This window comes from Pipra filicauda, unplaced genomic scaffold, assembly GCF_003945595.2.
Source record: "Pipra filicauda isolate LSUMZ 115617 unplaced genomic scaffold, ASM394559v2 scaffold66_size7647185_pilon, whole genome shotgun sequence".
NCBI classification, from domain to species: domain Eukaryota; kingdom Metazoa; phylum Chordata; class Aves; order Passeriformes; family Pipridae; genus Pipra; species Pipra filicauda.
Genome location: NW_024104831.1, coordinates 7,365,719 through 7,378,480, shown reverse-complemented (window position 1 = coordinate 7,378,480; position 12,762 = coordinate 7,365,719). Strand labels below are relative to the sequence as shown.

At 38.1% G+C, this 12,762-nt stretch overlaps 1 protein-coding gene across 4 annotated transcripts in view; it reads right to left on the bottom strand.

Annotated features, from left to right (window-relative positions):
* Positions 1-12,762, bottom strand: part of CALCR (calcitonin receptor) — a 159,278-nt gene that overhangs the window by 51,673 nt on the left and 94,843 nt on the right. For all 4 annotated transcript variants that reach the window (XM_039388625.1, XM_039388623.1, XM_027749207.2 and 1 more), the window contains 2 exons: positions 5,333-5,486; positions 1,885-1,995 (listed from right to left, as the gene is read on the bottom strand). In XM_039388625.1, the coding sequence (XP_039244559.1) occupies positions 1,885-1,995; positions 5,333-5,486 (265 nt within the window). The remainder of the gene's footprint in view (positions 1-1,884; positions 1,996-5,332; positions 5,487-12,762) is intronic.

Sequence of the window (12,762 nt, the reverse complement as noted above, 5' to 3'; positions counted from 1 at the left end):
GAAAAGCTGAGAATAGGTGGCTTGGGAATGAGCAGGAGAGTTGCTCTGTAATCATCCCCATCCATGAGGGATGAGGACCCTGAATAGCTGGGGAAATCTGTGATCACAGGGCTGCCCAACACCCATCTTTGCACGTATAAGCTGAGCATTGCATGGAGTATACCTATTGGTGACTGTTAGTGCCACGTTTTGTTTTTTTTTTCTTCTATAAAACCCATAGAAGCAGAGAAAGCAGAAGCCTTGTAGTAAATATTTCTATTCATAAAAGGGGCTGTTGCCTTATGGGAGGATACCATAAATAAAATGGGGGCTGAAGCAGAAGGTAGAGACCCCATCCAAGAGGCACCTCTAACATGCATGTACGAAGAGGCTTGTGCAACCTCAGGATCCAGAGCCTCAAGCTCTCTTCTAAACATGGGCACTTCTGTCTGGGAACTGAACCAGGTTTGGTCAATTCTTTTAAAATGCTCTTTTGGAATGCTTTGAGAAAATACTGTAATGGTTGAAGCTCTCGTCCACAGAGAGGGAGACCTAAGCAAAAGTCAGTTCTCCAGCTGAGGGTCTCAGCTCCTCAGTGTCCCCAAGGTGCTCCAATGATAAGCCATGAGCATGACCCTCCTGCAAGACTCCTCTTTAAAAACTATGACACTGTACAGAAAAGAGGTCAAGACTTCTGTGTCAGAAAGCAAAAAAAGGGCACAAAAGAGGAGACCCTGCCACATGAGCTCACTTTCCAGGCACAGAAATCCTGAGCACACAGACTTCCTTCAATCTATCCTGTCCAAGGCCTAATTCCACTGGAAAGAGGGACATTCCTCCACCAAAGATGGAATGTAGTTTTGAACTCCCTCAGACTGGGTCTGACGCTAGAAGTGTCCCACTTGCTGTGTGAATTCTCTAATCATGGACAGCTTCATTTATGAAGAACAGTAACGCAGATCAATCTGGTTGGTACTGCAAATGGGCTTCAGCCAAATGCATACCGGGTTCGATCCAACACGGAAACTACTCTGTTTTCTAAACAGGCAATATGCTCGAGAAGATCAACAGTTTTTGCTAATGGTACTTGGTAATTAACTCACAGAGATGCGATGGTCTGTTTCCTTCATCTCCAGTTGGGCACATACATTTTGGCTTAAGTTTGTTGAAAATTTTTAGATTTATATGCCCTCCTTCCCAAATGTTTAATTTCATAGATTTTAACTGCAATTGGTGCACTGTGACTATGTGGAATTTAGCACACCGTGGCATCAAGCACCACCTATAAGCAACATGTCCTGAGCATGGAACACACAACTCTCTTCAAACTGGAGTTAAATTTGTGTCTAATATTTCCTCGTATCTATTTTGCAATATTCCTGTCCTTGATTTTCCCTTTCATTTTCCTTTTAAAATTTTTTGAATTACTTCTTTCAGTCTGACAACTAGTATTCGTATGAAGAATTCAATTATTAACTGAAACTCAGAGACTGAAAGAATGTTATTCTGCTTATCTTCTATAAAATGATACTTTCCAATAAAAATTGAACAAAGAACATGCTGACACATATTTCACACAAATAAGCATTTTCTCTTCATTATAAAAACTTAGAATGAGGTGCTAAGAATATTTTGATATTATAACTCAGAAGTTGACATTTTCATAAACTAGGTTTCATAAATCCATGGTTTATATTATATTTACATAAATACATATAAAATATTTTACAAATGAAAATATATAAATTAGGTAACCCAAAACCTTGATATGTTTTAATTTCAACCAAAATACCCTAAGATTTCACAGTGCTGCAAAAACCTCACTGCAAACATGCATCCTCTCGATGGTATGAATATTTTGAAGACATCCTTCAAAAGATAAAATGATAAAAAGAAATACTGTACCGGTTGGATCAAAGTCTGGAAAATAATCTGGACAATTCTGAGCAGTGATCCTTCCAGCAGGTGTATCATCCCAGCACAACCAGCCATCCCATGTTCGGTTGCAGAACAGACCTGGACATTTAAGAGGGTTTCAGGAGTTAATTCAACACACGGTCACTCCTGAACAGCCTCTCGAGGAATATTGCTGCCTGCAGACAATCAGGTTTTCTTTTTGTAATAAATTCCTTTATTATTGTTACACTTAGAGTGGCATTCAGAGGCTACAAGGAACTTGTTTTTACTGACCTGATGTTAGTTGTGTTCATTTTACTGGCAAGTTATGTTTTAAATCCTGTTGAATTGAGCTTTGAATGTAGCTTTTGATCCTAAAAATTTGTCTTCTTGATCCTCCTTCTGTCCCCAGCTGTAAGCACCTACACTAGTGGTAACCAAAGACCTATTAGGCACTCACTTTTCATTTCACCTTCTGCTGTTCAGTAGGTCTGAAAATCGGGTCTTTGAAAGGTAAAGGTAAGGAAGAGTTCGTGGGGACATCCCACTAAAAGCAACATTTGCAGAGACAGGTCCCTGTAAGGCTGTTGCCTTTTTCAGCACCAGAGATCAGTACCTACATGTCCAGTGAAGCAGATGCAAGACTGATCTGTAACAGACTGATCTGCCTGCTGATGTTGCCTAGGTAGGTGTGCTGTGATCCTGTCCTCATCATGCATCTTCTGGGAAGGTAGTGCGGTCGAGGCTGTGTCGCTTACAAGGGATACTTCCACCCCCACCCTCCCAAAGTGAGGGAGGCAGAACACAGCTCATTCTTGATCCCCAACAGAGATGATACCTACTATGGTCCTCAGAAACTGTGCTGTAAGACTGCTTGCTGTAATGTATAACATGACTCATTGTGGACTTATAAAAGAAACGTATTAAAAAAATCCCTACACTTCTTAGTTATTTTCAATTTAAAATCAGTTTGTGATGTGGGAAAAGGTATTTATCATCATGACCATCAGGTTAAAGGGAAATAGAATGAGAAGGTACATCTTGGCTTTTTTGCTCTGGTCCTGAGGAAGTGTCAGAATGGCTGCTATGACCATGTATGTTGATTTTTGAAGAATTATTTAGACGGTACCTCTGAGAGTTAATAAAATATGGATAGCTAATTGGTTCTGGTGCTTTAGAAACTATCCATAGATAAGCTTTCTTACTAAAGCAAAAAGGCTGTAAAAAGTAATCTGAATTGTTCAAATTTGCACCAATAAATGTTTATAAGTCAAAATAGCTGTGGACTAAAAATTGAAAGCATAAATAATTCTAAATTAATATTTTCCAGATTAGATGTTGTTCAGAAAAGACATTTTTATACATACTTTTACCTAATTTTCTAAGATTTTATGCATGTTTCTATTATCAAGTTAAATATGCTAATGCTATTTTTCACTTAAATAACCAATCATGATATCAACACCTGGTTATCTTTCCTTCAGGTACTGTCATGTTTTTCTATAGCTTTGAAATGTATCTGAAAGACTTTGAGGAGTATTTTTGTAATAATGAAGAAAAACAAGAGTAAAAACTGTTTGCAACTTGAGCTTGTATTTGAAAGACAGTGTTGAAAGGGGTTGGAGGGAATTTCTATCTTTAAATCCTCTGCCTTGCCTGATAAATAAAAAAAATAGCACATGTCAATCTATACACTGTGGACTGTGTCTTTCAGGGTAACTAACAGGATATATATGTATACATACATATATATATATGGATATATGTATACATATATATGTATATATACATATACACACCCCCCATATATATACACCGTGTATGTGTATATATATATATGTATATATGTATATATGTATATATGTATATATGTATATATGTATATATGTGTGTGTATATATATATATATATATATATACACACATGGTGCTGTCCTGGAGGGGTGGTCAGGTGTTTCCATGTGCCTGAGCCCCTCGTTTTATTATTTTTTCAGCTAAAATACAACTTTAGTAGTGCTGGCATCATTCTTTCATCACCCATTATCTTCATTTTGGGGTTATAAATGAATTAAGTGCATGTTGCTATGAACATAACAGTCCCTAATGGCATCAATTAAAATCTAGCTGCCAGTTGAAGGAATGCAGGAACTGCCACTGCTGTCCTCCTGGGACAATGCTGCCCTTGAGAACACTACTAGGAATTCATGTCATCACATGAAATCCCAACTCATGCTGGAAAAACAGCCTTTGTAACTAATCACACAAACAAGGTGCAGAAGAAATGGAAATCCAGTGGAACCATCAATGGATGCAAAAATTACTTGTTTACAGAGATGGAGACTAAAAGAGTAATCTGAGAAGACGACGGCAAGTTATTTCCACTGTAAGTCCAGCAACAAAAAGGCTTGTTTAAGTCTGAAACATGCTTTATATTCCATAACCCTATATAACTACTTGTGGGTTTTCCCCATCATCAGCCTGAATTAAAACCTATTTTTAGCAAAGTCAATCTCTATATTCATTCCCAAACATTTCTACATCAAGACTTGAGTATCTTAACATCTAACTGTTGTTTGAGTCTTACAGAGCTCAGTAAAACCTTTGTGATAAAGAGCTATAGAAATGTCTTTGTTCTTGTATTACACAAAGGCCCACTTTGTCTCCAATCCATGTATTAGGTTGGGTGTTTTTATTAGTGTTTTTTTTTTCATGTGTTTTCTCTTTAAACTATGTCCTCAATATCTCTGTTCTTTACTTGCATGAGTCTTCACAACTCCTCTGTTATTTTTTTCTCTAGCCTCCTCATATCTTCTATATCTTCTATAAGAAAAAGTGACCAGAACACTGAGTCCCAAACAGAATTCCTGCTTTATACTATGTAACTGTAGCACCACTGTTTTTTGTCATTTCTCTTTTTATCACTCTTCACATATGCCTCATATTTAGTAAAGATGAGTGCTCAGTGCCTTATAAACCTATTTTTGCTAGTGTTACTGTTGAATATGGAATGTCTGGAACTTCTGTGTTGGTACAGAGCATGACAACCAGCAGACAATACACAAATGACAAAAAATTGAAACAGAGAGTAAAGCAAACAGAACAACATTTATATTTAAGAGATTCTCCATTCACAATCAGGTCTTTGTGTGAGCTTGCTGAGAGGTTCTGGAGAATGCCATTCTCTAAGCAAGAACAAGAGACATTCAAGCAGCAAAGCAATGAGCAAGAAACGTGGATAATGGAGGAAGGAAGTATTGTTCATTCCCTGGGCTCCTTCCAGGCTTTTTTATCTCTTTGCACTTAGGAGGATGTAAATGTGACTTTGATTACTGTTTGTGGGAAGGAAAGTGCACCCTGAGGAAGAGTATGGGTTAGCATACAGAAGAAAACGTTTCTTTATAGTTCTATAACCAAGCATGGCAAAATACAGACAGATTTTTTTATAAAATCCTTTTTACCTTTTTTCTTGTATGGAGGAGCTCTGTTCATCCTCTCATAGCATTTGAACTGTGAATCTATTATCTTCTGTCGTATGACTGAATTTTCTGTTACTACAGGCTCTAATGTAGGATCAGTATAATTTACAGTAGAAGAAAGACTTGGAACAATTCTCTGTACAGAAAGGAAAAACTGTTAGTACAACTGAGTAAAACAGGAGGATAAAATTAAAAAAAAAAAAAGGGGACCAGAAATATATTTTGCATTCTTCAAAGGCCTTTTATTTGCACCTGTTTAGTATTATGATGGGCCTTGTACTGCTTGCAAAGTAAATGCTGAATTTTATTAGTTTACCTCATTAAAACCACAAGATTTTAACCAAGCCCTTTTTCTTGGCAAAGAGAGGACCATTAAATACTTGATAAAGTCTTCAAAATTTTTTAATTCAGTTTAGTATCTGCGAAAGAATTTTGTATCTTCCAAAAATTACACCCATGTATTTCTGCTCACTTGTGCCCATTTTTTTCCTGACTGCAGACAAAGTACCTCAGTGCCACAGCCTGGGAGCTGATTATTGCATGTTTTATGCCACCTGCTTTGAACTTCTTCAACTGCTAAGATCATAAAAACAATGGGTAGAGAGTTTAAACCTCAATATCTGGCCTTAGTTCCTAGTTAAGTACCTAAATTTGAGTCCCTACATTTGAGTCTGAATAACTGGGTCCTCTTCAATCTAGTGGCATCTTCTGAATTCTCCCATTCTGAACCACCTGCAGTTTAAAGGGAAGGATCATTGCCTCTGGAAGGCAAAGTCAGTCATGGTTTTTTGCCATCCCTCCATGTGTCAGTTGTACAACTCAGGTCTGTGAGTGGAAATGAGAGTGTGGAGCTTCAGTTAGTTCCGTTCTGCCTCAATCCTATATCAGGAAACTTCTCTGCATGAAGGTGACAGGCAAAGTTAGTTCCTCTGCTTCCCCAAGAAACAGAACATTGCTGTGGCACTTTCCTTGCATGACCCTCTATCTTCCCCTATACTAAACAGTACTAAAGCCATCACAAACACATACAGACTCAAAATCTAGGACTGTCATAAATATGCAAACTTTACCATTTTAGCAGCAAATGCCAGTACACAGATCTTTAAGCAAGCACTTGTAGATGTGCAAATTGAAAACATAACAGGTTTGAAAATTCAAATATCAGCTTACTTCTTACACTTTTCCTCCCCTTTTTTTAATTGCACACCACAGGCAACTGTATTGCATAAATAGATTACCTTTTTTCCCCATTTGCACACTAAAACATCTTGGTAAAATAAACAGTGAAACCACAGTGTTTGACTTGGTTGGAAAAAAAAAAGCCATTACTTTTATCCTGATACAAACCATGTCAGGATATATACTCGTATATCTAATTAATTATATTTTCTTAATTTAATCTAATCTCTTTTGACACAAACATTTTCATTTTCAACTGTATACAGCTGCTAGCTGGAAAACCTGGAGGCAGTTAATCTTGTTGCACTTAAACAGGTGCTTGAAATAAAATAGGAGAAATAAAAAGGAAGATATTTTCTGGCAGAAATAAATTTTATGTGTATGTATACCCCCCAAACAAATATATACTTGGACAATGAAGCCATTTGGAACATTTCACCTGGCCATCCAAGTGAAAAATTAAGTATCTAGAAAGCCAGAACAGGAAATACAGAAGTGAAGCGAAACATCACAGATCCCTTACTTATAAAAAGATTAAAGTGAGTAGCTGGGGTTCATGAGAATCATTTTAAAAACCAACCAAGCAATATCCTGAATCCAGCATGTAGTGTAGGAAAGTGCAGATGAGGTTCTTCGGACACCCTCATTTTTATCTTAGCCCTTCACGTCCATGTACCGTCACAGGCTCTGGTGCTTTCTTGAAGTGATTAATAGATACTCCATGCTAATTTTCCCCATTTTTATTTTGAATAATACCTCAGTTCCAAGCTGTTTATATTAAAGAGAGGAATATCAGTATCATCAAAGAAAGCTAGGAGGACTTCTGTGGCATTGCCTCTGTTCTTGACAATTTCTCTGTTCCTCTGCGCCAGTTTGGGAACACAGTTATGTGTGGGGTGATAATTCTGGGGGGGTAAGACACAATTCAGACACCAAAGACTGCCTACTCTTAAAGGTCAATTTAAGAGACTTGTTGTGTAGAATTCCTGATGAAGTCAGCTCTTATTGGGTACAGTTTAATGCAAATATTTTGATACTTGAAGGCAAAGAGTACCTGTGGTGGTGGATAGACTAAATGTCTTGGATTGTGTACAGAATTATTTAAAAGTGCTCAACCATGTAACCAGGAGGCCCATTCTACTGCCTCTGTGCAAGGCAATCATGGTCCAGGTGAAATTGCCAGTAAAATTTCTACTGCCTACATTTAGGACAGGAATTCACTCAGAAAGATTAAAAATATGGATGACATTGTGTCACTAAAGCTCAATGGGACTTACTTCATCAGTGGAAATCACTTAATGGCCTACAGAAAAACTGAAGCTTGGATAAAAATATGAATAATAACATTAAATTTACAGATTTTCAAAGTTAATTGTCCAAATATCTTTCCTGGCACTTTTTATGAAATTGAATAGCTTGTGTGGGAAATCAAATTAAGGGGTCATACATAGGTATGTCACTGGTATTGTTCATCTGCAATATGCCCTTTAAATGTGCTCTTCCCATTGATTGCTTCTCCTCATTTCTGTTTGCCTAGAGCTGGCCTTGGAAGCTTGAACACCATTTTTTTCTACCTTAAGATCAGATTTCCATTTCAGCAGATTAATGAAATATTATTTCGGTGTTTTGTTGGAGGTTGAGAAGCCACATCCCTGTTTGAAATGCTACTTTTTCTACCATGTGTAAGAGACACCACTCTAGGACCCAGAGCCTAAAGCCTGACCTCTTAAAGTCAGTTCAGTGGGCTGATGATCCAGCCTTATATTCCTGCAGTTAAGTCAGACAAAAATCTTGCTACAGTTTGTCATGTGAGATGCTGTTATTTGTTTTAGTCTTCCTGCACTCCTTATCATAGGGGTCAGAAAAGGGCAAATGGGTCAGAAAGACATCTCTGGGTCATTATTCTCTTATCAGAAGTAGCAGGATTTTGGGCATGATTACATGGGAGGGAAAGCTTAGTGTGTACCATGTTATTGGGAGAGGCTGGGAGAGTACCATGAATCTGTGTGTCTATGTTTGTATCTGCTCTCAGGGAATTAATGATTGGAATCACCTCTGCTACTATATTTTAATTGTTATATCTATGCATTTTAGGAATTAAGATTTAAAATGCACGTTTTCACCATAAAAAAGCCAAGAGTAAGTAATTTTGACTTGGTAACTACCTACAGCATTGAACAGATTTTGAATGTTCAGAGTCCATTACTGCATATTAAAAAGCTTTCCCATCCATCTGTCCATCCATCCATCCATCCATCCATCCATCCATCCATCCATCCATCCATCCATCCTCCGTTATTTTAGGTGGAAATATAAACGATGTTGATACAGTAAAGGAATGCCTCATTCATTTATAAATATTCTTTATTAAAGAGAAACAAATAATTCACAACTTAATAACTGATGTGCTCATTGCCTGAAAATGATTGGTATCATTTCTTCAGAAGAAAATTGTTTAAGTGATGTCCCATGCAGCAGTTTAGCAGCCGTACATATGATGTCACTCCTAAAAGTCCAAGTAAATGACGTCATACATACGACCACCAAGCCACCACGTGACAAATGACTGTTATAAGAAAACAAATTATCATTACAAGGAGAAAAAACAAGATTCTGATAATGCTGAAGTTCCCTTTATACCTAGAATTAATAAAAGAATCTAGAGAAAGCAACTTGGCTTCATTATTAAATTATACAGGAACGAACAGATAGTGTCCTTGTTTCTGTAAGACAGACAACTGCTATTAACCTCTGCAACACTGTGCCCATTTCTGCAAGGGAGAATCCAGATAAAGCAAGCATAAAATTCCTTCACTTTTTTCCCCACAAAATATTGCATATGATGAACAAGTAACCCCAAATATTTTTCTTCTGCCATCAAGGAGCTTGCAGGACACTAACTGTAACAATACATGACATTTAGGAAAAGAAGATATTTGTAGTTTTCTTTACTTTTGCTTTTTTTCTCCTTCCACTAAACACAGTAATTTAGTAACATTTGTTGTTGAGTTCAGTCAAAATATAGCTCAAATTCTGTATGCTCCAACTGTCTGATATTGATTTCAATAACTCAAATGTACAATTCTTTTAGAACTGCTATGTGTAGTCACCACTTTGTGGATCACTAAGCTCCTGTTCTTCACTACATCACATCTTCGAGAGAGACCTCGGCATGATTTAGACTAGTGGCAGAGCCTCTCTCATACTTTGACAATGTTTGAACTACTCTTCACAGCTGCTAGTGTAAGGACAGAGAAGAAAACAACTGTGATGCCTTAGGAAAGTCATTAGTGTATGGCACTCAGTAAATACAATAATTTCTATCCATCACAAATGTGCTAGGAAACAGCAGACAATTTCTTTGGGGAAATACCACAACATGACTTGCTTTACTTAACCACTGAATGTTAAAATTTTCTCGTACTCTACTATGTTGGAGCAGGATGGTAATTATCTCGGTGGCACCCTATACAACTAACACGGCGGATTTTGGCAGCTGTTTAAACAAGCACAAGATTAGCAGTCACAGTAAATGAAGATAAGGCAGTTGTAATGAAAAGCAACTCACAAATCTTACAGTCCTTTGCCATTGCTGCAGGATTTGCTCACATGAGGAAGTTTTACTTGCAGTTTATCCCGATGCAAGCTGTGGGCTTACAGAAAGGCTGCAGAATGTTTAATAGATTTTTGCTTGCAGCCCTGATTATCATCTTGCAAGAGGCCTCTTTAGGGCAATCAGCTGCATAGCAACAGCCTTATTTTTTAAATAAGCAAAGATGTAGTCAAAATTTCCTGATCACCCCTGAAACTGGTTGCATAGAGCAGAATACAGCATTCCTTTCTCAGGAAACTGAGCAGCTTGAGTCTCAAATTCTCACACTAATTCTCATCACCTTAAAATACCAGCAGATTGCTTTCCAGAGTTTACAAGGAAAGCTTCAGAACTTGCCAGTGTACTTATAGTTTGAAGCAACCCATGTTACACAGGGAAATACTAACTCACATCAACAGCTTCCAAAGGCATGGTCTCAGGTGATAAGACCCAGGAGGATCTCATCATCCAAGGATGGGGAAGCCCCTGGGCTCCCAGTGGTGCCAGACAGCAAGCAAGTTCTGATGAAGGAAGATGAAGGAGGCTGTGACAGATCATCATCAGCTCTTCTGGCTCACTGGAGGGTAGGACCTGCTCTGGACCAGATGCTGGAAGAGTTGCTGTCTAAGCAGGAAAAGGCTTGTTCTTACAGTACCTGCACAGAAACGGGTTTTAGAGAGTGGTGGTGAGAGCTGTGGAGCTGGGCAAGAGCCAGGAGGCCAGGGAAGCACATGGCCCCACCACCCCATGTCAGGATCAAACGTGTGGCAAGTGCTTCACTAATGGGTTCTGGAGATTTGAATTTACCATGCCACAACTGTATTCCAAAAAACACCAATTTGTGCAGTTACTGAAAATTACATTTAGGTTTTCATATAATTAATTTTCAATGTTTTGTGAATGGGAATTATTGCCAAGACTTAACAGGAGTTGGCAAGAAGCACCTGACTCTGTATAGCTTTGTGACTGAGGCTTGGAAACAATTTGACAGATTCGGACCTAATTAACTTGCGCAATTTGTTTTTTACTCAAAATGAATTTATTTTAAAATACAATCTTGGTCTAATTGACCTAATTGAAAATAGTGTGTCCTTCAGCTGCAGCATCCATTTAGTCCTTACTGTGCACTTTGTGGATGGCTCCAGACACAAAATCAGAATATGTGAGAAAATTTTCTCCACCAATCCTCATTTCCAGAGTAAGAACAAACTATCATTTGTAGGCACTAAATGACAGTTCTTATTTGACAAAATAATGAAGAGAATACAAATCTCTTCCCTCAATGTCCTGCAAAATTGATTGGTCACACTGGAAAGAGACCCAAACCTGCTTCGTCTTCCTCATTCTCTGCAGTTTGATGCTGCTGGGCACACTGTGTTGATGCTCCATCTTTCTTGTGAAGAGAAATGTGCATTGAGGAGATCAACTAATTGCTCCAGCACAGAGGGGCTCATGTGTTTAAGGAAATAAATCTCAGTCACATTCTGTGGCTTTCAATAATTGCCAAAAACTAGAGAGCAACAGGCATAAAGTGAACTAAGACATAATGAACAGTTAAATTTTCTAATGATATTCCCTTGGAAGCGTAGAGAACTATCTGGTGATGCATTATCCTGCATCCAAAAGCAAGGGAATCCATCATAGAGGAAGATAATAGTTAGTTCTATTTCTAAATTAGATTTTGGAACAACTGTTGCTTCAGTTTTTGTTTGGCAAAAGCGAATCATTATAGACCTGTACACAGAAGTTCTATTTATTCTACACAAAAAATGACATACATAAGAGAGATGGTTTGTATCAGAAGGTACCAAAACCCCACGGTGACAAGTCTAAAGGAGATGGTGGGGAGGGGGTGTCTGTGCACATCAAGTAACTAAGGTCTATGACAAAACATTCAAGGAGAGATATGAGAAGAATCCAAGGAAGTCTTCTGCAAAGCACTAACACTGTACATAGGACACGGAGTGCTCCAACACTAAGAGTGTATTAGAGAATCACAGCTACCCTAAGAAAGGAGATTTCAGGTAAAAGTATGCTCTACTCAATAGTGGTGATCACTGCAGGTGGACAAATGGCACAGAGAGACTGGAGCCCAGAGGAGAAACACAAGGACCCCAGCAGGTTGTGTTGCTTTGCAACAGCTTGCAGTGACCAACTGGGAGTGCAGGACACAGATGAGAAGATGAATGAAAACCATCAAAGCCATCAAATAATAAAGATCTGGAGGATGGTTTGTGGGGTGAGTAGAGAACAGGGGTGGAAGTTCAACCCTATGTCAAAAAATCAGTTTAATTATTATGTCTTCCTCAATCTCAGACAGCAGCTGACATGTCTCACAGGTCTTGGAACCAAGGAGTGAATAGAAGAACCAACGAAGTGGGAACAGTCTCTATGGAAGAGAAAGACACTCTTCATTCATTACAGACTACAAACAAAATGTAGAAAATGAATGTTTCCTATCAGCTACAGGTGGGGAAATCTTCGGGAAAATGACTGGTGGCAAATACTTTTCATATTTGATCTATCTAACAGCAGTGTTCTGGTAAGTGTCATCAAGGAAACAGAGCTTGTTCATTGTCTATTTCTATGACCGTGACTTCTCCCCTATCAAAAAGTAAATTAATCTAAGAGGTATTGAAGT